Below are 26,294 nucleotides of genomic sequence, written 5' to 3' on the forward strand. Positions count from 1 at the left end.
GGGTTTTAAATTGAAACTAGTTTTTGTTTCCTCATTATATTTTGCATTACATAAACATTTGATGAAAGGATTGTCGGCACAGTGCTGAGGTTGTCTCAGTGGGCTTCAGTAAACTTGGACATGACCTTTGAATGCTATGCAGTTTATTTGTTAATCAGGTGACCATATACTGCACCAGAATCTTGCCAAGAGTTTCCTGTGATTCATTATATTTGAAATAGAATTGGAATCATACCATGGCTGCCTTTATTATCCTTTTTCTTTTGTCACATCCCATATTGGGTACCTTTCGATATCCATGCTCCCTTTTGGCTTTGCTGAATGAATGACTAACTTACTTGTATCTCCCTCTTGCTCCACACCACCTGTGATGAGTTTCAGTTCTTTGTCCTTTCCTTGGGATGGCATGTCTCAAGAATGCAGACTTCCTGACCCTACCTACCTGGCTCCAAATTTGTCCAACTCCTGTTCAGGTTCCTAGTTTATGACCTTGCCTTTTCTCACTCTCCCAAGCCATATACATGCCTCATGTCTTTCTTCATCAAGTGCATTATACTTGAGCTTGGCCACAAGTTCATTTGTGACCAAGGCTGACACACTGAAATGAAGGTGAAAGACTTGAAATTCAATCCTAGCAATGATGTGAATGTGTTGTTACACTTTTGGCTTGGTTGCAGATGAGGTGCTTGCTGCCTCTCTATTATGTTGTCCTGATGTATGCAAGCCAGTGGGTGAAAGACTACATGATAGTCACCTACGTATGTTTATGGCATCCAAACTTTAGGTGATTAAATAAGGAAAAATCGGGGGCATTTCTTAACTATTATTTGAAGGCTTTCTTTCAGTGACTTTCAAATACATAGCCCTTCTTGCCCTAGACTTGAGGCCAGTCTCTGTCATGCCTTATCAACATCAACACCCCCTCTTTGCCCATTAACCTTAGAATTTTTTATTATCTCACTTGCATTAGAGCCTCGGATCTTCCAATTAATTATGCTATCCTTATTTTATAGAGGAGAATACTTCAGGTCCAGGGACTCATTATTCTTTGACCCCAGGCTTCTGATGCTTCACGTTGTTTTGCTTGTACCATGGGACCTATGTTTTCTGTGCTATGTAATTGCGGCTTAGGATAGTCAGTGCATCTGGAAATAACAGGCCAAAGGCTTCAGGCACTGGAGAGTCCTACGAGGACCTTCATCCTCAATAGTATAGTGCCTCAGTGTGAAGTTGTCTTTGTAAAGCCCTTGCTGAAAAGACTATTAAAATCACTTTGTAAAATGCATCCATTTCCCTCATTTTAGTAAGCAAGTAGTTGTGTCTCCTGTCAGACATTCTTCTAGCTACTGAGAATACATTTTTGAGCGAAGTAAGAGTGCTTGTACATGTGAAGTTTACAGCAGAGTGAGAGGTAGGTGGTCAACTCCTAAGTATATGAATAGAGGAAGGAATGAATGGTAGATCATTTTGACACTGCTATCACTGTTAAGGAAGTAACTATGAAACCATTTGAAGTGACTTTGGCTTGGCATCTGACGTGAGACCACACTAATATTGAAGCAGTCAGTCACCTGATGACCCAGGGTTAAGTGATGCAAGCAGGACCGTCCATCAGATGTTAACCCCAACTCCTGTTAACATCCAGCAGTGAAAAAGACAGTGGCATGTGTGTAGGACACTGTGCTTAGAGTGCCTACAGTAGCTGGAGCAGATGGGAGTGGAAGGAGATGAAGTTGGATCATTGAAAATGGGAAAGGATTTGGATATTATTTTAAGTTTAATGAGAATCCACCATGGAGTTTTTCTTACAGGTGTCTAAAAATATGAAAAGGAAAATGCCTCCTCTTACCCCTTTTGCAGCACAGAAGTCGTTCTATTTCCTTTCTTCTGTTTCTTATATTTACATGCCCACCTAGCTTCCTTCTTCCTGAGAAAATGGCTTTCTCTGACTGATGTCTATTGACAATAAACAGAAGAGTCATAATGCCCACACTGATGGAGACCTATCTGGGGTCATGCCTATTGCAGCTATTTGGGGGAAAAAATATAATGGCAATCATGTTTCTATAGCATGTTTCTGCATGGTAAGAAGTACATGTATTACCATGAGCCTTTCTTAGAGATCATTCAGTAATCCCTAAGGTGTGTGTGTATGTGTGTGTGTGTGTGTGTGTGTTTAAGATCCTCTGTGATTGTAGTCCAAAAAGTCAGTGAGAAATTAACTTGCGGATGGAATTTAAAATGTTGACCCATGTCATATGGCTGACTCAAAGGCTGCTGCCACCAGTTAATGTCAGTCACACTGTGCCTGCTAATTTTTTATTAAGCACAAGAGTATTCTCAAAAGAGGGCTTAAAACTGTGTAATCCATTGTGCTTATTGCTTTGATAATCCATCTAATTGTCCTTGGAGCTTCAAGCTGTAGGGTTTGGCTTCACTGGTAATTTTATGGTCACATTAATAATTGGGCTGCTGCATCTGAATGAATGGGCACTTCAAATATAGATAAAACAGTTAAGTTCTCCTACGGGCAGGGAACACAAAGTACTGTTCTGGAATTTCCCTAGTTTTTCCTTCTCAACTTACAAACATGTCACAAAAAGCAGTACTAGAAATAATTATCTTTCTGTATTACCATTGCTATGAAAAACAACAATGCAAAACTTTCAAACTACTAAATCAGATATTTCTATGACAATAAGGGAGAGCTATCATGTGGATTATAAATTTAGAGATATAAGAGCTTAGTTTGTTGAACAGAACCTTTTTTAATAAAAAATATATTATTTTTCTTGGAAGTTAATTAGTAACTTGTAAAGCTTTCTTTCCTTTTCCTTTGAGGAGCCCATACCTTATTTGCTACCGTACCTGATATTAAACTGGTACTTTGTGAATGATCAGTTAATACTAATTTCATAAAATCGTCCAGTCAGTCTTTGTGTTCTGTGGAAATCCAGAGTAATAACGTATTCTATTGGAAGATTTTCCATGGTCTGCAAAAAGTATAAATTGTGAAAAGTTCTAATCCTTATTTTTCTGCCAATTCAAGAGCCTCTGGATTTCAAAGCAGTCAGAATTGACTCATTGTAGTTTGAGTATTTTTGCCTCAGCAGTGGGAGGTGGACGGCACCTAGCATTCAACACCAAAGACAGTGCCAAGAATTCAAGGTCTGGGCTTTGGTGTTTTTCTCTTCTGTTCTTTTTACCCTGTAGCTTCCATTTCTCTAGAGTACAAATTCTAACGTAGGGACCAGATTAGGAATTTTGAACATACTCTTTGAATGCTCCACTGTCAGACTGGGCTTTCTTAAAAGTTAAACTAGACATGGTTTATAAAGTTAATAGGAATATAAAGAACATGGAGAAGGAATCGATACCTTTTTAAAGTAGTAGGGATTTGGATAAATTAACTGTCAGATAGTGGTGGTGGAGGTATCAGAAAATAAAACAAGTGTGGTTTATAGAACACAGCTTAGAATTCAGGGCATCCCCATTCAAAGACGTTAGAGCTGCCTGCCTGCGATAACCTGGGCTTCACACATTAACTGAGCATGCTGCTAACACGTTTCTGTACGTACTTCATGCTTTTACAGCAGTCTGCTCCAATTCCTCAGATGCCATTATTAAAAAAAATACTGAATATATTTATATATATGCATACGTATCTTCTTACTTGGAAACGTGTCTATATTTCTATAGCTATATTTCCACAGTTACTAGAAAAAACATTGGTGACAGTTTCATGAATATGTCTTCAGTTATTCCTTTTACAAATCATTAGCAAAAGAGAGGTCAAGAGAATAATTTGTAAAAGAAACGAAGGCAAGGCACTGGGCAGAGCTGGTGCAGTGGTTCTTCCACACACCATGGCACAGTGATAAACGAAACAGGCTGGCTGCTAGCTTCCCCTTGAGCTGCACCACAGTCCTATGGGGGAGGCAGAGATCTGAGGATCCAGGGACAGGGGTGGCAGACTGCTGTTCTTCTGAGAGCAGCAGGGAGAGCAAAGTTAGCAGAGCCATGGGTGGTAGCAAAGGTTCTAAGAAATGTCAGAGAAAGGTCACTGAGATCTTCTTTTGTGACCACTTGTTCAGTGTCTCTGAGACCTTGAATAGGACTGAGAAGCCAGAATCGCAGCACTGGGTAAACACCACAAAACAAAGCAACACATTAATTGTTTGATTAAAAGGTCAGAAAAGGAAAGAAAAACAAAACAAAAAAAAGAAACCTCTCTCACATTGCAATGCCCAGCAAACTTATGCACTCTCAGAGGAGAATCCTTGGCAAGTAGATCTTAACTTTCCAGTATCTAACAGTAATTACTAGCGTCAGTTTACTGGATTGGCTGGATTAGGGTGTTCATGCAATCACAGTGTTGCCTAATACACAAATACTTTTTTGTTCTTAGTTTTGATTTCTGCCAGGAATGTACCCTAATCTTTGCCTGAGCTACACAGGTATCACTCAGCTCTATGATTTTAAAGTCCCACCAGGTGGTGGTGATAGCAGGTACCCATAGTCCTAGTTACTCAGAGGCTGGGTAGGAGGATTTTTTGAGCCCAGGGGTTCACTAGCTTGGGCAACACAGTGAGACCTCATTTCAAAAACAAAATATCTAAAACTCTCAATTAAAAATTCTCTTCTTACCTCCCTGTGTGACTGCCTGGAGTGTCTGCAGTGTGGCTGCAGAATTTAGAAACACACCCTCCCTCCTCTTCAGTGCTACATGTGTGTTTTTGTGCAATTGTGCTGTCTTCTTACCCTGAAGCTCTCTGCACAGTGCAGGGGGCAGTAAGTGACCCTGTGGTCTTTTAAGTGGGATATTAATTTTCAACAAGCTCACGATTTCTAGTATGTAAGCAAATGACATTTTGGGTAATGCTAAAGTAGAGTATGTTACTCTAAGCACAGTCTTCAAAACAGGGTATCAAAATTGTCATCTGAATTAACTCAAAGGTGGTTTCCTAGTCCTTTTGGGTATGGTTCTCATCTAGGGACAAGAGTCATTGTAAAAATGAAAAAGGCAGTCTTTTCCTCAGTGATAATTTCATGTTGTTTAATTTATTTTCTTAATTCTGATTTCCCCTTTAATTTTGATCTCTCTTGTTTTATGCTTCACTGGTAATCAATAGTAGTTTTTCCTTGTGAATTCTTACCCACTGTCTCTTTTTGATAACTAAAATATTATTTATTTCAGCATCTAAAAGGGCTTTGTCAGTTAATAGTCTCAAAGTGATATTAATTGGAAGCATGAAATGATATCTCTAACTATTGGGGAAAGAAATTTCCAAAGTAGAGCTCTTAAGTTTTAAAGGTGTTCTTAGCAATAGATCTTGATTGTTCCTAAATCCATATCCTCTTAGGAATTTGATAGATCATGTCTTGGAGGTATAATTGGTTGATCTGTCAACATACCAGGTGCTGTAATGAATTTTGACTTTCCTAGTATATCCATGGAAACTCAGTTACATATGTTGTAAGCATTTGTGCTATTAAGTGCTAGGATTTGGGACCATCCAGTTAAGGATTTTAAAAACAATATGAAGAGCTGGTGGCTCTTGCCTGTAATCCCAGCATTCTGCGATGATGCTGAGGTAAGAGGATGGCCAAGTTCAAGCCCTGCCTGGAGAACGTAGCAACTTACTGACACCTTGTTTCTATATAAAAGCCCTGGTGGAGGATGTAGCTCAGCGCACAGCCCCTGAGTTCAATCCCCAATACAGCCATCCACCAAGTGAAAAAAGTAGATTTTCTCAACCATGTCTAAATTCGTGGAATTCTGATGCAACCTGGCAGTGTTATTTTCACAGGTGATGGAGTGGTCAGCTTCTCCTTCCCTCTGTAGCTGTTAGGAGCTATTGTTTAGCCAGAGCCCAACTTGCCAAGCCAAGCCAAGCAGCTTTGTGATGCTTGCTGGCCTAGGAACTCCAAGGCGACAGAGTAACTGTTGGTGGTAAAAGCTGAAGTTGTGTTTTGCAAAACACAAAGTTAAAGTGGCCACCAAATTTGGCAGAGTTGTTTGAAGTACCCCATTTTCTCGTGCTTTGAGGATGTCTACGGGGTTTGATTATTGATGCCTACAACAGCTGTCGAGCTTTATAAAACTCACTGGGAACATCTGCATTACCTGCTCTACACATGGCCTTTGGGTGGCTTTTAGCTACCTTCCTCCACTTGCCTTCTTCTGTCATAGCCTGAGCTGCACTCAGAATAGCTTGATGGCCTTCTTTTCCTACTGCTGTCTGGCATCCCAGTAAGAGAAGAAAGGGCCAAAAGGGCCAAAAGGTTTGCAGATGCATGGAATGAATGAGCAAATGAAAAATAAAACTGAAAAGTAAGTTCGTCTTAGCCAATCTTTCAATGTTGGTTTGAACTCTGTTCCACTGACATTTAACAGCGCTTACTAGGCAATTAAAAAAACTCTAGAAAACCCACTTTATGTTTTCTACCTAGTAGCCTGTATAGGAATAGCAGTATATCGTCAAGTCACTTTATCACAGTTACCAAATGACATGTGTTTAGAGAATGTTAACTCAGTTATTAGATACTCTGTCACTCTGGTTTCTCCATTTTCCATTTCTTGGCCTGCAAATACAAAGTTAGGTGGAAAGGCCATTCTTTCCTAGTAACTATGTTTTCCTATATTCATGATTGTTTTGTGGGAGATAAGGTCCTTACAGAGGTCAAACACTTCTTTTTTTTTTTTTTTTTTTTAATTTTTTTCTTTTTTAATCAGTACTTGGGATTGAACTCTCCACCGCCTGCTTGCAAGGCAGGTGCTTATGCCACTGAGCTAAATCCCCAGCCCCCAAACACTTGTTTTTTGCAGACACTCATATTCCCCCAGAATATGTGTGTGTTGCAGACATTTTAGCATATAAAACACAGTCTGTTCCTGGTTTATTACACAACAGAGATCTGCTTTTGGGGGTCTCACATTAGGCCTCAGAAGGAATATCCTTCTACGAACCTGATGGTAGATTTTATAGCATCCTATGACTGAGTCTCCATATAGTTTAAGGGATTCTGAGGTTGAGTACAAATCTCCAATAAAAACAATGCTTAGGTGTACACCCCACTCACGGGTTGAGGTGACCTTTATTATCCGTCTGTCTTGTCTTTACTTTTGTTATATCATAGGATGAATTTTTCAAAATCACACATATTTCTTTCCTCCAGATGCAAGAATAAAGATGTCAACCTTTGAAGGACTGTTTTCACATGCACATCCCATGCAGTCTTAATAAATCTTCAATTATCCTGCTTATTTCTACTCTGTTCCTACATTTCAAGGAACTTTGCTATGAAGTCACCCAGAGATCAGCCATGCTTGTCAGCACTTGCCCTGCCTCATGTTGGGTGAATAAAACAGAAACCTTGCCCCAAAGACACTTAAAATCTAGAAAACATGTTTTTCCAGGATGAAGGAATTGCTTGTGTGGTAAAGAAATTAACCTGATGTCACTGAAAAGCCTCACTCCTGAGGTACTATTTCCAGTGCTCATGGAAAAGCATTCTTCCTAGGTAGCTCAGCACACTGACAGCCCTTCGTGAATCTCATGCAGAACACTTCACAGCGGACTCCGCTCTGATGGGGCTCCTGTGACTCCAGCTGAGATCACATCTTTGCTCATCTTCACAGTCTGAATCTGCTGCTTTGTACCTTCCCATGACACACTCTCGTTCATTCATTACTGGCAGAAAGCAAGTACCCTTCCTGCTCCTATCTCCTTTCCCTGCTTCAAACTTCTGTACAAGTCCCTGTGAAGTACGTCTTACAGTGTAGTTGGTAATTTTTCCTTCTCTGTCTCCCTTTACTAGATTATAAACACAAGAATGAACTGCTGAGATTTTTTTTTGTCCATGTTTCCTACTGAACTTTTACAGCCTGAGGTTAGGGGTATAATAGATAATAAATGCATAATGATTGGATAAATGAATGAATGAATGAGTGAATGAATGAGCATCTGCATAAAAATCCTTCTGAATTAACAGACAAAATACCCTTTTTTGTGAAGAAGAAAACAAGGTTGTCAGTTGTATGACGTTCCCATCTGGGTACTGAGCATCTGTCTAAACAGGATTTGCATTATCCCATTTAAAAATTTGTCAAGCAGGTGGAGAAAAGGTCAGTCATCTTCTGTCACCCACACCAACTTATGAAAATAAATGGCTTACTCTTGCACCTCCACCAGTTTCTTCACTTGCCTGGAAAAGGTCACTGCCTGAGCCCAGGAGCAATCCTCTTGCCTGTGTTTCACTGAGAAACACCCTTCGTGAACTCGGTTGCATTCTTTAGATAGTGTTGACAAATTAACTTTTATTGGCCTAGCAGCTCCCCAAAAGTGGTGACACTAATTCTGGGTAGGCTCTGGCTACTAGGGTAGCTCTTAATGCGTATTTTCCTTGAAACGAATTAATGTGAAACAGTAATGGAGGTGAATGGAAGAGCATTGTAGCTAGTGTGGGGCTCAAACCCTAGTGGCTGCTCTTTTCTCCAGAGGGAGTACGAGTCAGCTGGTCTCCCTTGCTTCTGTGCTCAGTCCTCTGTCTCACTTCCCTACTTTCTTTGTTTCCTAAAGGCCCTGGCCATCTCTCTGCTTGCTTGGTAAGACACAGAGCCATGCATGATGAAGAAAAGAAAATGTATTAATAGTATTACTGCCAGAAATGCATGCATATTTGGATAGAGGCAAACAGAGATGAATACTATTAAGGAAGGATTGTTTTTTTCCTGTCGTGTTTTTATCGTATTTCTTAATGTAAAATCATAATATTCAAAGGTGAAAAAGTAGTTATCACCTCATGTGTGAAGTGCCTGGCTATAATATAAACTTGGAAAAGTTTATAATTTCTTTCACACATATTCATGCAAACAAAGAAATACTGAGTATCCAAATGAAGATAATATTGGTACAAACAAGACACTTATCCCAGAAGGAAATCAGGAGTAGGTATTAATAAGAAAGACAGCTGTTTAGAGCTGAGCTGAGGCCAAGTTGATTAAATTGATTAAAACTTAAGCGATAATTTGTAAAAAATTAATGAAAATTTATTTTGGTGGCATTGGCTACTATACTAGAAAGAAATATGTTAATGCAAATTTTCCATCTAGGGTGTCATTTTTCTCCTCCTGAAGTACTACCACGCAAGGTATAACTTGTGGAGGTTTAGATGTGGAAATATTAATATTGTGCATTTTCCAGTCATTCTCATAGTAAATATGCACAAAGGCTTCTATCTTTTATTTAGAGTTTCTTTTGATGTGCTTGTTTTAAATCGGCTTAGTTAACAATTTTGAGAACTTATTGTTCTTGACTTTGTTTCTAATGCCTGACATTGCCTTTGTTTTTATAAAATGTTTCAGAGCTTGTGTTGCTGAGGTTAACAATCTTTAAATTTTGTTGTGATTATCTGTAAAATCCTTGACGTCCAATTATGAAATTTTATCTGGGGAGACATTCTTATACTATACCCATATGAGAAACTGATTTAAAAAAGAAGTTTTTTGGTTGAAGTGTATATTCTTTTTAAATTTCATGATTTCCAAAGATCTCAGTTCGTGTGCATGAGCAAGCCTTTAAAATACTTTTCTATCGAAAACGTCACCTGAATTTGTTGTTCATATGAATTTGGGATCAACTTCAGAAAGTTAGGTAGGTACTTGGTGGTCACTTGCTGGGCCATTTGTGCTCTAAAGATTCTGATAAGCTGGTTTTGTAAGCAGACTGCTCATAAGTGAGTTTGGTGTCCTGCTACTCAGGTTACTGGACTTTAACAGCACTGGCTTCAGTTTCTCTGAAACTGTCCCACACAGGGACAGCCTCTTAATAATTATCAATTCTTAAAAGTGTACTTTATCCCTGGGGTCCCTCAGGGTGGTTCCTGCTGCCTGTATCCCTGGCCATGTGGTGGCAGGGCCCTCTGTAGTACTGCAAGTGAAAGGAAGGACCCAGAATTGCGGTAGCAAGAAAACAATGCGTATTTTTGTCTTTGTGTGTGCAGTTACTAGGTTCTTCATTTTCAAGAAAGTTAGAAAATGCATGTTCAACCCTGACAGACCTAGATGTGAATTCTGGCTTTGCTGTTTCTTTTGACCTGAGGGAAAATATTTAAGCACATCGAAGCTTTAGTTTCCTGACAGACTCACTCCTACCTGGAGCTGTTACTGTATGGACTAAATTACAGAATACTGAATGGCTGGCACATTGTAGGCAGTCAAAAGAGGTAACCTTCACAGTTGCTCTGCTAGAGGATACTCGCTGTGCTGGAGTGTTTCCTCAGATCCAGTGAGAAATAGAATGCAAACCACTTTTACATAGTTTATCAGAAATTGCATGGGGCTTTTAAAAGTATTTGAAAACTAGAACTTGCATTTCATCTTTTTTTTTTTTTAAATCCAGATTCTAGGACACAAATCCATAAATTCCATAAACGTTCATGTCATGCCTTGAATTGCTCATTTTATCTGTAAATGGGGTGTCTGAACCGCCTAGTGGCTTGGTTGTGAGGTTCTTTATTCACTTACCAACTTGAAAGGCTAGGGAGGTATTTGAAAGCTATTTTGGCATTCTGCACAGGCAGATTATTTAAATTACATTTTCAAGTATGTGTGATACCTACATGAAGCCAAAAGCTAGAATGTGAAATGTGTTATACTTTGCCTTATTTTTCATATTAGGTATGGGAAGGAATATTTTTTTTTCAAGAACTTAAGAACAGTATTTACAAAGTTATCTAAATATAAGCTATAGGAAAGGTTCACTGTGACCCTGTAAATAAATGAAGAAAACGTCAGAAATGATATGATACTCCACTTAAAAGATACAAAAAAAAAGTAATAACTAGCGTTGGACTTTAGGACTTAAATATTCTATCCCAAATCTATAAAAACCATGAGTTGTAACAGTGGTGGGGCTGGGGATTTAGCTCAGCTGCGTAAGCACCTGCCTTGCAAGCAGGCGGTCGTGAGTTCGATCCCCGGTACCGATAAAAATGAAAAAGACAAGAAAAACAAAAACAAACAAAAAAACCCAGTTGTTTCCCTGAAAACTGTTCAAGGATACAACCTCGACGGATGAAGGCCAGCAGCTCTGGAACAGATAAGGAATTGATGAAATGTCAAGAGGAGAAAAGGAAACAGAACACGAGGATCACTGTACTCTCTGAAGGAGCTCTGTACAGAGGGCTTTTCTCTTCTCTTCTCTGTTAACTTTTACGATTATATTAAGATGGCTGAGATTGTGATGTTTTTATACTTTACTGAAGAATACATTCTTCAAACAGAACAGAACCTATGAGATCCCTTTGGCATTTGGACCCCTCTTCATTTCATGTCAGAAAATGTAGTTCAGAGCCTAGACCAGGGTGAACTGGAATTAAATCCAGGTTTCAACTTCCTTGCCTGTGACTACAAATAAAGGCATCTTGTATTTCTTTTAGATGATGAACTCAAAGCATAATGTCTTCACTTCGTGATCCTCACCTCTCCTCACCTGCTGAGGTGAATCAACCTTATAATAAGGCCAGAAAATAGCACTTAGTGTGTTCAAGCCTGCACCCTTGTTTAACCTCTCTCCATCTTTGCACTTGGAGAAGTAAGAAAATAACTACTAGAGGAAAGGAGTGACTAAGGGCAGGAAACTTTGGGAACTGAGATCCTTGTCTCTTATTTCATTTAATCTCCAAGAGCAACTCCTGGCAGGCACTTTTGGACTCCATTACGGAGAAAGCGGCTGAGGTTCAGAGGGGTGGAAAACTGTCCAAGCAGTGGGAGGCAGGATCAGCGTAGGGAGGCAGGATCAGCGTAAAGATCCTAGCTTTGGACTGGTTGACCCAGTCATTCTACTCTGCTCTCCTTCTGAATCTCTTTCCCCAAAAATTAAGAAAGCAGGTGACCAAGAAGCTGGCCTTAAATGTTTTGAGTGTAGTAAATGTGGAGAGAGAGACTGAAACATTTATTAAGAACATTAGAAAACCAAGTGCTGACATTTCCATCTGTGCAAACAGTGAGTGAGAAGGGACAGAGAGCAATTGGAAGGAATAAGAATCCTTTTACCTCTGAGTGCTGATTTCTTTCTGCTGCTTGTAATGCCCTGCTTTTCTGTGATACATCATGCCAGATATGGAGAAGGCAGTACTCTCCATCCTAGAGATCCACTATGATGGTTTTTAGGACTGCAGAGACCAGGCAGAGACTGTATGATGCTACCCACACCCTCTCGTCCAAATTTGGCCATTCCCCACTAACCAGGTGGAAGACTCTGATCTCAAGTGGATAGATTTTGGCAGGAACAACCAATCATCCTTCTAGACAGCACATAGCCAAATTGGGATGGGATTGCCTAACTGTGGCCAGTGTTTCCCTTGGCTCTCAGGGTAAGGAATCCAGGGAGTTAATAAGTCAGAATCTAAAGGAAGATCCTTGTGATTCCTCAGCGTTTATGCCATAGCTGCTGCAGTGATGCAAAATTCTCCATGTGCTCCTTTCTGCTCTGTGACTTAAACAAATTAAACTGTCCCCTTATGCTTCTTCCATTATTGTGATGCAGTATTTATTCTGTTTGGGTATGGGTAATTAGAGCAAATTCAGAGAGATTTTTCATACCCTGGCAGGTCCTTCTGCAGAATGCTTGATTGTGAATGATTTGTCAATATTAAGACATGAAATAAAACAAGTATATCATTCCTATCCATCCAGCATCAGTATCTAGGTTAAAAGCAAATCACATATCCTGTAATGACCTTTTATTTTGACAGTGGCAGAGTGAGACCTTTGTTATGGTGTTGAGATGTTGTCATATAAATTTATATGTGTGCTGTGTACACACACACACAGGCACACACACTTTAAAACCAAACCCCAAAGGCTGTACAGGTTGGTAAATAATAAGCATATACTTGAACAAAATGAATGTCAATGAACTGTAAACCTCCAAAGGCTAGGTCTGAATTCATGCTATTCTCACATATTGTTCATTGCCTGGTCCAGAGACCAGCACATAGGAGACATTTGGTACAAGTCTTCTGAATGTAGAATGAATGAAGCCTCGCATGTATGATAGTTACATACCCTGGAGTGCCTCTGCCTATATTCTTACTTGGATTTCCATTGAGCAAATGGCTCACTTCACTTTCACACCATGTAATAGGAGACCACAAACTATATATAACTCATGACCCAAACCTGGCTTCCTGATTTTTATACATAAATTTTTATTAGAATACAACCATGCCCATTTGTACATGAATTATCTATGGATGCATTTAGAATACAATGGCACAGTTGGATCATTAGGACATAGATTGTCAGACCGTTAAAGCCTCAAGTACTTACTATCTGGACCACTATAGAAAATGTTTGCTGATTACCATAGAAGAGCTGGCTTTAGATCCCCCAGGAAACACAGGTTCTTATTTCTGAAATACTCGTGTCTGCACGTGACCCTTTCTATCTCTGTGGTTATTCCCCTTCTGTAGTGACTGAAAGGAAAAGTGAAGTTGAGTAAACAAGATAGGATACTGCACTGGGTGTATATTAACTCTCATCCCTATTCCCTTATGTCTTGGGTGCTGCTCTCAGAGCCCCTGAGGGAGGCCTCCTATGGCTTTTTTTTTTTTTTTTTAAACCACTGTGTGTTCTGAGCTAAGGGAAGCTGAGCCCAAGGCACTGAGAAGCCACCTTTACTCTGTGAATTGTCCTCCAGCCTTCCGGGAGAAGTCCCCATGATGGGGCAGCAGGAGACTGTGAGTCACTGGGTTTGTACCTTTCCTACAAACCATTAGATATCTTGGGTCGTGTTGATACGTTATATTTCTTTTTAAGTCTTGGTCCTGCACTTGTTCTGATTCAGCATAACTACAAAGCTCCCAATGCTTCATGGTTTTGTTTGTCTCTACCTGTTGGAGGTAGAGGGCCTGGCATGGCCTGAATCCTTTTGGCCCCCTACTGACACTATCCCCTTTCTGTTTTACTGCCTTTGACTGTAAGCACCCCAGGAGCTTCTGGCAGAGACCTGACCAGTAATAGAACCTGCTTCATTCTGGTCAAGGTGGATGTTAATCTTGTACTGGATGCTCTTTAATGTAGCTTCCAGACTGGTTGCAGGTCTCCAAGTAGCAAAATATTGTTAGACCCTAAATCTTTGGGGATGAGACATAGTAGAAGCAAGCCAAGTTGTCTCTAACCAGGGTGTTGTTACTGCTACCACACCAAAGTGGCTAGCAAGTCTGCCCAGCAAGCACTGATGGCCTTCAGCCAGTTGGTCTATAGCTGCCCTGCCCAGGCAGCCCATAGCCCTATAAGGAATTACCAGTGTTTATAAGATTTCATTGAATTTTTAAATTCAGTGGTCCAGTTGCCCATTTTTAGCCTTTAATAACTACAGTACCCACTTATATAGATAGCCTACATAACTCCAAACTCCCTGAGACAAGAATAATATCGAGAGCTCTGAAATAAGCAGAATAATTCTTGGCATTCATGCTAGCTGACTGATCAGATGCTGTCTGCACTGCATAAAGTATGGAGACATTAGAGAACTGCACACACATTTTACAAAGGACTAAAAGCATGGTTTTGAATACTTTTTTGCATTTCTACCTACTCACAGAATGCATCCCATTGAAATGCTCTTAAAAGGACATGGCTTTGTTCAGTACCCACTCTGTGCTGGTTATAGGTAGAAGCTTCTAGATGCAATATTTAGACTTCTCTTCCTATTTGATGGAAGACAAATTGAAGCTTACCATGGTTAAGTAACATGTATGAGATGTAAAGTTTCTCAGTTAAGACCTTCCAGAAGTCTCCATAAGCAAGTGAGATTAATGACAGGATATCATATGAAAAATAATTTGGAAGCTACTGAAATTTAGTTGTGGCTAGTGACACAGAAATCCTTCTACCAAGTAAGGACTACTAGGAATAGCTTGGCGTCATAACTCGATAGTGAAAAGATGTGCTGTTTATAAGATTACACATTAAATAAATTCAATATATAGAAATAAATCTTAATGGCTCAGGGCCACAAGCAGTGCAGGGAGTGCTGGCATTGCTTACTCTGACTTAATACTGTACACAAGAGTAGTCTTGGACCCTCACAGGCCCAGGTTAAAGCCTAGTCTGAGTGGTATCAAATTCTGAGAGCAAGATTTATCACATGGGTTCAGACTCATAAGCTCCAACCTTCCAACCTGCACCAGGATTCTTCCTAATGCAAGTGAAATTCTGTATAATGTCCTTCCATGCTTGACTGAGGGTTTTGGATGGGAAGAGGAATCGATTCTACCCAGCTTCTGAGCATTTTCTGTAGTTAATAACTTGTAGGCTTTAGAATCTTTTACAAGGAAAACTGTATTTTAGTTCAGTTATTCAATTCCTGTTCATTTCACAGAAAGATTATATAATAGCCAGGCATGGTGGTACACACCTGTAGTCCCAACTACTGGAGAGGCTAACAGAGGAGGACCAAGAGTTTTAGGCCAATCTGGGAACCTAGAAAGATGCAGTCTCTCAAGACAGAGGATGTAGAATGGGCTCAATGCCTAGTATAATAAAAAGAGAAAAAAAGACTATATAAATGACTATGTAATAATCTACATAGAGTGTACTTTCTTGTATTCTACCTAGAAATACAACTAAAACATGTATTTACTTCCTAGATAAAATATATAAAGTTAAATCATCCTTCTCAATTGACTGTCCTGAAACCTGTCTTTCAGCGATTGGTTGGGTGCCCAGAGGAACAGAGTGATAAATTTTCCATATTTGATAGCAGACAGAAATTAGGAGTTGTTGCAGTATTTACACCAGGGAAATGTCCCTTACAGTGAGTGGTCGGAGATGCCCAGCACAACACTGGCTGTGGCTCATTGGCCCACTCCCTGGGACACTGTGGGACCCAAGCCTGGGCGAGTGTGAATCGTGAGCTTGCTTCTGCTCTGCCTTCCTTAGAGACTTCTGCTTTGTCTGAAATTCTGATGTGGAAAAGAGGTGAGAAATTTAGATGTTCACTAATGACCTTGGGAATGGACAGAAGGAAGAAGTATTAAGATGGACTCAAAGTTCGAAACCACTTCATTCATTGTAACCTGGACCCAGAGCACTCAAACAGCAAAGTAGATAGAAAGATTATCTGCATCAATGTGGGAATCCACCTTGCACAGACCTTCACTTCGGTTTGTTTTGTGTCAGCAGCCACTGAACCAGGGACCGATTTCAAAGTCAACCTTCCTTCGCCTTGGTCAAAGTTCCCGAGTCCTCAGGTGACTGGGAGCCAGACACTGCTATGATTTGGGGATACCAGAGTGAAGGACTTTTCATGATGAGGGACATGTTCTCTAGCTGCTTTGTTTTATCTATCTTGCTACTGAGCACTTGAAATGTGGTCAGTGTAATGGAGGAACTGAATTTTCAACTGTGACTAATTTGTAATTAATTGGAGTTAGAGGTTTCAGTTGCCGCAGTGTCAGACATAGAAGCCCTGCCACTTTTAGGGACAAGAATGGGTAGCATCCTATGGGCTAGCTTACTAGTGTGTGTGTTTTGGGGGGGCTATATCTATTATACTGGATTCAGACATGGGCCTTTCAATGGTTCCGAGACTTGCAATTCTAACTACTGTGTCATTGACCAGCAAGACCAATGCTTACACCACATTGGCAGATAAAAACCTGTGCACTGGCCACTGGGCAAGCACACAAGAATATCACTCACATAATCCTCATTCCTTGTCCTCATTCTTGGTTACAATGATGTCCTCTAACTTAGAGGTGAAAACGTGAGTCACTCAGAGATACAGCCCTTGCCTAAGTCTTCAGACACATAATTCCCACCCAGACACACCTTACTACACTAGAAGTTACACTTAGTTGGACACAGTCTTAACAGAACACGGAGGACTCTGAAAACAATCTTCCTTTCCTTGTTCCAATACAAGAACCTACATAAATAATGTGGTTTTCTTTTCACTGAGTGTTTATCACAGGACTTTCCCCATGTGAGTTTGCATATTAACATATACATGTGGTTTTACATCATTTATTGAATTTTACTTCATACCTGTTTATATTTGTATCTGTTTTGCTGTGTGCTTTAAATCACTGCTATCTATGTCAAAGTCAGTGACAGGGTCACTGTTTGGGCTTTTAAATTCTTGCATAGGAATGTGGTCTGTTGATCAACAAATTCCTAGCATAACCCTTGTCTTCAGTGTGTTGCTTTACGTTATGTACAGATTCAAGTATAAATGATTGAAATGGGATGAAAATGGATATGTAAGCCCAGGATTGAACAAGGCTTTCTGAAAATTCCCTAGTATTAATTACCTACCAATCTTTAAATTATTTAACATTTACCTACTAATTCTTACTTTTTAATCACAATGTAATTTTACTGTGGAAATCAGAGTTGAGCAGTAGTAAGATATGTTCATTTTGTAGACAAGCCACCTACACTTGGCTTTTGGAACAGCCAGAAGCCAAGGGCAGTACCCCTGCCAGACACTGGATCCACAGCCTTACTTTTTGTCATGGAATATACAGACCTACACTTCTACTGTGCGCTTGTTTCGTGTCAGCAGCCACTGAAACCCTCCCACCCCCTTGTTTGCAGTAAGCACAAAAAATTAAAATTCAAAAAAAAAAAAAAGATGTAGAGCAGTCCTCTTGAGGAACTTTTGCTCTGATACTATATTACCTGTATTACCTGGCTTATTTTCTCCACACTGCTTGCTACCTTAACCACCAAAGTAAAGATCACATAGGGCAAAAGGGCACTGTTCCTCAGCCTAACCTCAAAACACAGTCTGGGGGAAAACCATTTTTAAGGAGGAGTGGTAAAGAGGACTTGACAGGTCAAGTTCAGAGGTTGATGAGCCATGGGTACTGCTTAGAGAATCGGACACAGAGTAGTGTTGGATGTGTCATTCTTAACCCATTATCTGGCTCACAGCTAGGGTGGGTGGCTGGCTGGCTGGCTGGCTGGCTGTCTGGCTAGGGAGCTCAACAACGTGGTCACAGTTTCAACTTCAAAATATGGTCAGATCTAGCTAGGTTTTACCAATGCTAGTCAGTGTTGACTATAAACTTGGTATTGTTCTCTCTGCAACTCAACTGGACATGCAGGGCACCCTATCAGAATAGGCATCTGTCTTTTCTAGTAAGGGACACTCTTTTGTATTTCAAGAAAAGAATGAAAAACATTGTCTGTTATATAAAACCTTATGCAGCCTCATTGTCAATGTCATTCCAATTACTTATTCGCGTTTAAGTCAGCATTCACTTTTCTCAATACCATCTGAAATTTTTTCTCTTCTGTAATGATTCCTAAGAGGCAAACATTATCTTAAGTATTTTGGACTGGCATATGTATTATGTATTATCAAGATCATAAACTCTTAGTTTTACTAGATTGAAAAAGAAAGGTTCACCAGTTCATTCACAATATGGGTATGGTTTAAATCCAAGGCCAGACAGATGCTTACTAACCAGAAGTATACCATGAGATGAGGATGCCATGAGGGAAGCTTAGTCTTTCAATACAGTCTGACCTCTTGCAATCTGCTGTTTAGTATACAGCTTATCTGCAGAATTGCTGACTTTAGTCTCACTATGCACTTGAGCTTTGGGGCTTCATAGATGGACACTTGGGTGATGAGGTATAGAACATGTAAGACACAGTGTATATACATACCCTTCCCGATGGGCTTCTCCTTTCTCTAGCTCCTGAATGACTCCCAAGAGCACTTTGATGGTCTCCTGACTTGAACTGATTAAGTTCTCCATCATCTGAAGCTGTGCCTTGAGGTCCACCACTTCTGTGTGAGGCACAATTTGTTGGCATTCTTCACCTTCAGCCATGGCCATGGCACTGGGCTGAATCTGCAGGGGCTGCTCCTTACATTCCGGTGACTGACACTGCACTGGGGGCGAGCGGGCCAGTGCAGAGCTGGGGGTTGCCTGCAGTCCATTGAGATGTGTGGCTCTCCTCTGCTCCTCATCTGCAGGGCAGAGGGACCACTGGCTGGCTGCAGCAGAGTTCGACAAGCCAGGGTCTGGGGTCCTAGCACTGATGACAGGTGTATATAAGGTGGCCACCTCTGTTTTAAACACCCTCCCGTGGGCCAGTGGAGCAGGCTCTTCTGAGTCTGGGGTCCCCCCTTCGGACTTTGCTCTCCTCTGCAGTTGGTGCACAGCCTCTTCCGAGAGAGGCTGTGAGGAGTTCTGGAGTAGAGCCTCTGCATGGCTGAACACATCTGGGTCTTTGCAGGGCTCTGCACAGTTAAGCCCAGGGAGCAGGTCCATGGCGTTCACATGCTCATTGGAATGGAAAACCAAGGCCGTTGTCTTGTATATCCTCCCCGCGCTGCAAGTTTGGATCTCTTCCATGGGAGCAGCCTGGCTCTTCTCTTTCACATCTGTTAGGAACCCATTGTTTTGGCTTTTGAAGGGCTCTGCAGCTGGGATGTTTTTGAGATTCCCTTTTTTTCGGTCCAGAGGAAATGTCTGGTAACACTTCCTAAGGTCTGGTGAGGTCTGCACACCTGTGCTCTTGGTGACGTTGGGAATGGAGCGGCGTGCGGGTACCGTCATGTACTTGCGATACGCTGCTCTGCAAGACACGGGTTTGGCCTCTCGCTTCTCGCCCAGCTGTCCCGAGGAAAGGTGTGTGTCCCTCTGCTCATTCTGGGCCTCACAGATATCCTTAAAGCGCACCTGCAGGGCTTTGTTACGCTTTTTAATCTGCCGATTTGGATCCAGGGCATATTTCATCTCCAGGGCCAGGCAAGCAGCCGGCTCCACTTCACTCTCGGGCGTCGGGAGTGTGCATTTGCTGGTTTCCTTACTGACCATGGTTCCTGCATTCAAAGACAGCAACAGAGGTGTCAGTGGATCAGAAACATATGAGAAAACACAGGCAGCAAGGACTTCTAGCCAAAATTATGACTGCCGGCTTCCTAATTATTTTTATGCAGGTGAGGTCGGCCTTTATGTTAAGTAAAATCAGACAGGCGAGAAGTTGCTGGCAGGCACAGCATGAAATGCTTCTCAGATATTAAAACCTATGTGCGTTTCCATGTGGGATACATTTGTTTTTCTTTTGATATTAATGCATGTTTCCCCGTTAGACAAACCTGGTTTACTATATTCATCTAGAGGCCCCATAATAATGTCTTGTCTTCTTTGCAAATTGTCTTTTTATACGTGTGTCTCTACTTTGTACGCTTTACCAAATGCAACTTACTTGGTTTGAGTTTTTACTACTTTTTGCAGATGACGTGATTAACCTATTATTGGAATCAAGAAGTGCTGTTTTAAGGACTTATTGAAGAATCTAGGTCCTAAGCAGATATATCCGGAGAGCCTATGAGGAGGATCTGAATCAAATATATTTAGGTTAGCCATCGTGGATTCTGTGGGAGCTGGCCACAGTCCTGCACTGAAATCTTTCAAGGGTACATTGTGGAGGGTTGGTTTGCTTCTCATGGGTTAATACCAGTTGGAAAAGGAACCTGGGTTTCCCTGCATCCACAAATACAATGGTAGCGACTCTTTTTTTGCTCCCATGGAACAGAATTTGAAAATACTTCTAAAAAAATTAAAAGAAATTATTTATTCTAGATTCAAGTTTTGTGTTTTGATCATAGTCTTGGAAAATGAAAACAATGGTAGTTGTTTCCGTACTTAAATCCTGAAAGAAAATAAAATCATGAGGCTTTATGTTAATCACGCAAATTCATCCTGGGCTGAATTATTAAATGCAGCTAAAAAGATGCAGGTGGCCAATGATTCCTCTCGGGGAATACCAGTGGGGTAAAATGCCTTCACTTTATTAGGCAGATTCACAGCTGCTTATTGCACATGGAAGAACTTTCCTGAGGGCTAAACTTAAAGCAAGAAAGCACAATTTTTTAAAAAAATCTTACTGTTGTCATTGGTAAGCTGCCCTTTGCTATACCCCTTGCCTTTGAGAACATTACTGTGAGATGGGAAGTATTGGAGATGTAGCTACTGTACAGGGCTCTGGCATGGCTAGTATCCAGAGAGGAAAGGTTGCAGTCACAAGTGGTGACTGCAGTACTCCTCAGCCCAGGGTTGTTAGATCTTGTATCCTTTTCTGGGGGCCCTGAGAACTGAGCCTGGAGACTTGTAGTAGCAGTTCTTGAGAAATGCCACAAGGACTCCAAAACGGTGGCTACCACTCATGAGTCAGATGCTATGTTAGGGCTCTCCTTAAGATATCCCTAAAGATCAGTACTATGCTTCCTATTTCAAGAGGGAAACATGCGGTCAAACAGGCTCTGTCACTCATTCAGTATCACACAGTAAGCACAGGCAGGAGTAAGACCCTAATTCATCCGACTTAGAATCCACACTCTTTGTAGACCCAGGTGTCCAACAGAGGTCCAACCTCTCCTCATGTCCTTAGTCTTTACTGAGTCAGCACTGCAGGCCAGTATGAGGTAGCTTGGTGTAGGGGAAGAAGAGAGGAACCTGTGGAGCCCCTGACTGCAGTCTGGGTCCTCCATAACTGACCCTGGCATCTAGAGCCAGTATGGTCCTGCCCCCATGCAGGCTGCCACCAGTTGTTACCAAGTGAAAGGCTTTACAGAAAAATCAAGTTCTTCATACTGTGCAGTGAACTAACTGGTAATAATGTAGAAGGATAACAAGAGTAATTTCTGTAGGATTTGATTGAGTTTAGACCATGGTTTCTTAATCCTGCACTGCTGATATTTCAGTCCAGACCACTCATAGTTGGAGGCACTCTTGTGTGCAGTGTAGGATATGCAGCAGCGACATCTCTGGCTTCTAGCCACAGGAAAGAAGTAACATGCTTTCCTCCCTGCGGCTACTAGAAAGGACTCCAGAGTTTGCCAAATGAGTGCAGGGGGCAGACTGTCCCAGTGGAGACCACTGCCTTAGCTATTTCCATCCCAGATGCCTAAGTTCCACTATCTCTCATGTGTCCTGAAAGTCAAGGCTCTTAGAGAAAGCAAAGCAGGTCTTTGCTTCTTTACTGGGGGCTATGCATATCTCAAGCTTCTATAATTTGAAACTACACCAGCAGGTCAGTTTTAGCGTGAAAAGGAAAGGAAAAAAACCTAGAGATTTATCTATATCCTGGCTCTGTTCTGCAGAAGACTAAATTGTATATAGTGGGTGGGACAGGCCAAGCTTGCTAGAAGAGATAATAAATAGCTATCTTTTAGAGTCACTTATCCCTATAGGCTAAAAAGATGCACACAGATGAACTTGGTGTGGGGGGCAGAGTATTGGAAACTAGGGGCATATTAAGAAAATTAAATCTTAACTCTCATTCTTATCTGGTATTCATTCTTGAAGCTGCCTTTGCTGTCCAGGTATGTCAGAATGTATTGTGCCATCATTGTGCACAGGGCCTTCGTACTAGGGAAAATTTGAAAGAGAGAGCATTTTTACAAAAAGCAATTTACTAGTAATTTTTCAGCCTTTTCCCTGCCACTACTAAAAAATGTGTGTCTGAATAAGTTTGTCCTACCATGCTATTCATCATCACGATTTGCCAGGAACTGCACTGAAATAATTTTCTTATATCACTCTACTGGTTTGGAAAGATATCCTGAGTGTTGGACCAACCATTGCACCCATAAAACAAGTCAGAAGAATTAATTGCTAGTGGCAAAATAATAATAGTAATAATATTCTAAAGCTTTTTTCTGCCTTACAAGTATTTTTATGTACTTAGGTACATAAAAATAATTCTTAGTAAAAAAGATGACAATGCTTAGGACTTTTAATCAGCCTCATTTGTTGAAAGTAGAAGTAATTGACTTGTCCTGATTTCACTGATAGGGAAGACACCAAGGGACTTCTGCAGTTGATTTATTTTGGCCTCAGATGAGATTATGACTTTCTTTTGATGGCTGAATGGAATTTTCTTGGACATTAGGAACAAGGTAGACACATCATTATAGGGCATCCACTTACAGTGTATTGGGAGGATCAGGCTTATAGTAATCACCATTAAGGAAATTATTTGTCTTGAAATTAAACGGTACATTCTCAGAAGACTATCAGATAAATGGAATTGTCTCAAATTGTTTCATTCATTATTCCTTCATGCATCCATTCAGGAAATGAAAGTAAGTGTGTTACAGTGTTGAATTAACATTCTGTACGTATGTGGTACAATTCTGTGTCCTAACTGGATGCCAGCATTCCTGTGTGCCTCATTTGCATTTTCTTATCTGAAGATTATAATACTCTCACAGTGGAAAGATTAGCTCCATACTGTAGACTGAGATACTGAGGCATAAGAATTTTTTTTTTTTTTTCCGTAAGTTACTTGGAGTCACAGGGCTAATGGGTTGCACACATCCACAGTGTCATGGAAATCCATGCAGCAAAATCTTCAACCTGAAATGAATCATGCTCAACTTAAATAAGCATCACATCGCTGATATTCATCCAAGTTATTCCTTGGCCTATTCCCATGATACTTCTGGGTTGGTCATGCAAGGACTTCCAGGTGATCTCTGAATACATCTGGACTTAAAGCACAAACAGGGCTACTTTGAGGTTTTTAGTGAGCAAGAAACCCCAGTGGCACCTGTGGTTGTAGTGTACCTTGTCTGGGTCACACCTAGAACCATGGATTCTGGTCCTTGTTCTTGATCTCCTGGTTGTAAATCAGCATGAGATCCTGAAGTTTATTTTTCATACAAAAACTGTGGTTTAGAATTCACTGGACTATGTGGTCTTGGGTGAAACTGGCTAGTCATGGTTGTGCCTATCTGGCATAGGGAGAACTATATGTTGAGGAGCTGTTTGGAATATAAGTATCTTAATTACTCTCAAATGTCATAATCAAATGTGAGTTGTAAATATATAAGCCCTGTATTTTTAGATTAGTGATATAGTTATCTTTGTATGTGGCTTTAAATTAATACCTTGTATAAAAAGTGTTTATCCCAACTTAAAGGAGTGAAAAATAGAAGGAAAAAAGGCCCCACAATAGCATTAAGTCAATTATGGTACACATTCACTTGGTAGAGCCATTAACAATAATTATAAAGAAAAAAGTCTTATGAAATAATGTTAAGTGAAAGAAAGCAGCCTATCAGATTTTACTGGAAAAATGATGAATAAATGTGGCCAGTATTTTGGGATTAAGATTGTGCATCTGGAGAGATGTTTGTTCATGTTTCCCAATTTTGGGGTGTGGGGTAGAGAAAGGCACAATGTTTTATTTCACCAATTAAAAATCACGGGGCAAAGGTAATCTGCATTTTAAGTGGATCGCTGCAAAGTCTGTGAGAACTTAATTCCAGAAGAGATAAAAACAGAATGATTAGATTTGTACAGTCACCAGAGCCATCTTTTATACTTTTGAGGAAGCCCTGAACAAAGAAAACAATTTTTAAATGATAGGATATGCGTGTGTCTATCTTACCCTAGGTTTATTCTTTTACATGTGTCCCTAGTTGTGTAGATATATTGAGTGTATGTTTAATAGAAGATACGTTAATATTTAGAAAACTTACAGATAGGAAGGAAGTTGCCATTGGTTTTAATTAGGAATAAAGCAGACTTGACCTGCATATATATAGTCTGCTGTTCATAGGATTTCACTGGTTGACAAGAGAGACTCTTATTTGAATTCTATCCATTCTTAAAATGTTAGCACTAATTCCCAGGATCCCATTCAGGTCTCATGATATGTATGTCATGATGCAGTGCACTGCTAGGTAAGACTGGTAAGAAGGGAAGCATCTCAAAACACTCTTACCCTGTCAGTGGGTGGAGTTCAGAAATTAGGCAAGCAATCTAATGAATGTGGGAAAGGACTACATGAAGTTTATTGGTTTTCCCTGCCCACTGCTGAGACACCTTGGAGTGAAAGATGCTGGCAAGAATTCAAGATTAATTGGGTCGGCACTTTATCCCATATGCCGAGGGAATGCCTGAGCATCATCAGGCTGCTCTGAGTGGGGCTGGGGTAGAGAATGAATGTATACACAGCTTCCTGCTGAGAAAAGGAGGAAGACAGACCCTCAGTCACCCAATGAAGTGGAGACCTGTTTCACTGCCACAGATCACTCCTCAGAAGTGAAAGTTTTTTCCTCATGCAGAGCTAACTGCTACAGATTCTGTACTGTGTCTTACATTCATTATCCATGTTAATTTTCTTTCATACACTACAATGATCTTTTGTCAGTCATGTGTTCTCTTCTTCAGAGGTCACTGATGAAGAAGCCCGAAAGGGGCAACCAAAGTTCAGGTTCCTCTTGCAAAGGGAGCAGTGGTGGGACGGGATGTCTGCTCAGGTTAAGAGCCAAGGCATACCAGAGCACCAGGGAATTCAGGCCCTGTTTCCTCAGTGTGTGGAATGTGGCAACAGAGCCCTCGTCACTAAGAACTAATGCTCGGCTGGCCTGAAGTCAGGGATACCAACACTCCTGCAGCTTACAGGCAGATTTTGAGGCTGAAGAAAACCCACCTTAAGTTCTGCCTTGGTTCATTATCTTTGATTTCAGAACATATATTTAACCAACAGAAAGCATATGATCAATGACAGTACGAGATAATGTAAACTGCTGCCATAGATGCACTGGCTGGCCTCTTAAGAGTGGAAGCAAAGGGAACAAACCATCTGTCTTAGGGGTGTAAGTGGAGGCTTTAGAAAAGCCAGAAATGGCACCATTTAATGGGCAAGTCTTGTCTCTTCATTTATAATTCACTGTTTACTTAGTTTTGGATTGATGTTAACCTTTGCTTATGCAGTGTCCAAATGAAGTCTAAACTAGTGAAAATAAATTAGCAAAATTTTGTCATTGGCAAAATTCAACAGGAAAATATACCTTCTCCAAAAGAGACATACATGTACAATATTCACCTTAATGACCAGCAAGAATTACATCTCATCCAGGTCATCTGCACGATTAGTAAAAAGAACCGATTTCCCTTTTCCTCTCTCTTTGCCATCGGCATGACAGTTAGAACATGAATGAGCTGAGCATAGCTCGTAAGTACACTTAGTGAGTACCCCACTTGCCTTTCTGGATATGTTCTAAGTAATGAAGTAATAATCATCTGGTCACTTAGGCCTCACAGTGGGTCAGCGCTTGTAGGACACTGAAGAGCTGGCCTCCTTACATATTTCCTGATACTTTCACTCCAATTGGGCTTTGCCTTGTATTGATTATGCTGAATTCACACCATCATCATTTTTATTTACTAAATGACATGTCTTAAAATTAAAGTTAGAACTATTTTTCCCCCCAAAAATGACATAGGTGAGAAAAATATAGTCT

At 40.6% G+C, this 26,294-nt stretch overlaps 2 protein-coding genes across 5 annotated transcripts in view; one reads left to right on the forward strand and one right to left on the reverse strand.

The window, feature by feature from the left end:
• Window positions 1-26,294, forward strand: part of Dock1 (dedicator of cytokinesis 1) — a 516,033-nt gene that overhangs the window by 235,093 nt on the left and 254,646 nt on the right. The window lies entirely within an intron of this gene.
• Window positions 1-26,294, reverse strand: part of Insyn2a (inhibitory synaptic factor 2A) — a 57,479-nt gene that overhangs the window by 18,594 nt on the left and 12,591 nt on the right. For both annotated transcript variants that reach the window (XM_023561536.2, XM_003479810.4), the window contains exon 2: window positions 18,692-19,856. In XM_023561536.2, coding sequence (XP_023417304.2) covers window positions 18,692-19,851 — 1,160 coding nt within the window. In that variant the 5' untranslated portion in view covers window positions 19,852-19,856. The remainder of the gene's footprint in view (window positions 1-18,691; window positions 19,857-26,294) is intronic.

This window comes from Cavia porcellus, unplaced genomic scaffold (genome assembly GCF_034190915.1).
Source record: "Cavia porcellus strain 051 isolate PalLab524CR breed Dunkin Hartley unplaced genomic scaffold, mCavPor4.1 scaffold_2, whole genome shotgun sequence".
In the NCBI taxonomy this organism is placed as follows: domain Eukaryota; kingdom Metazoa; phylum Chordata; class Mammalia; order Rodentia; family Caviidae; genus Cavia; species Cavia porcellus.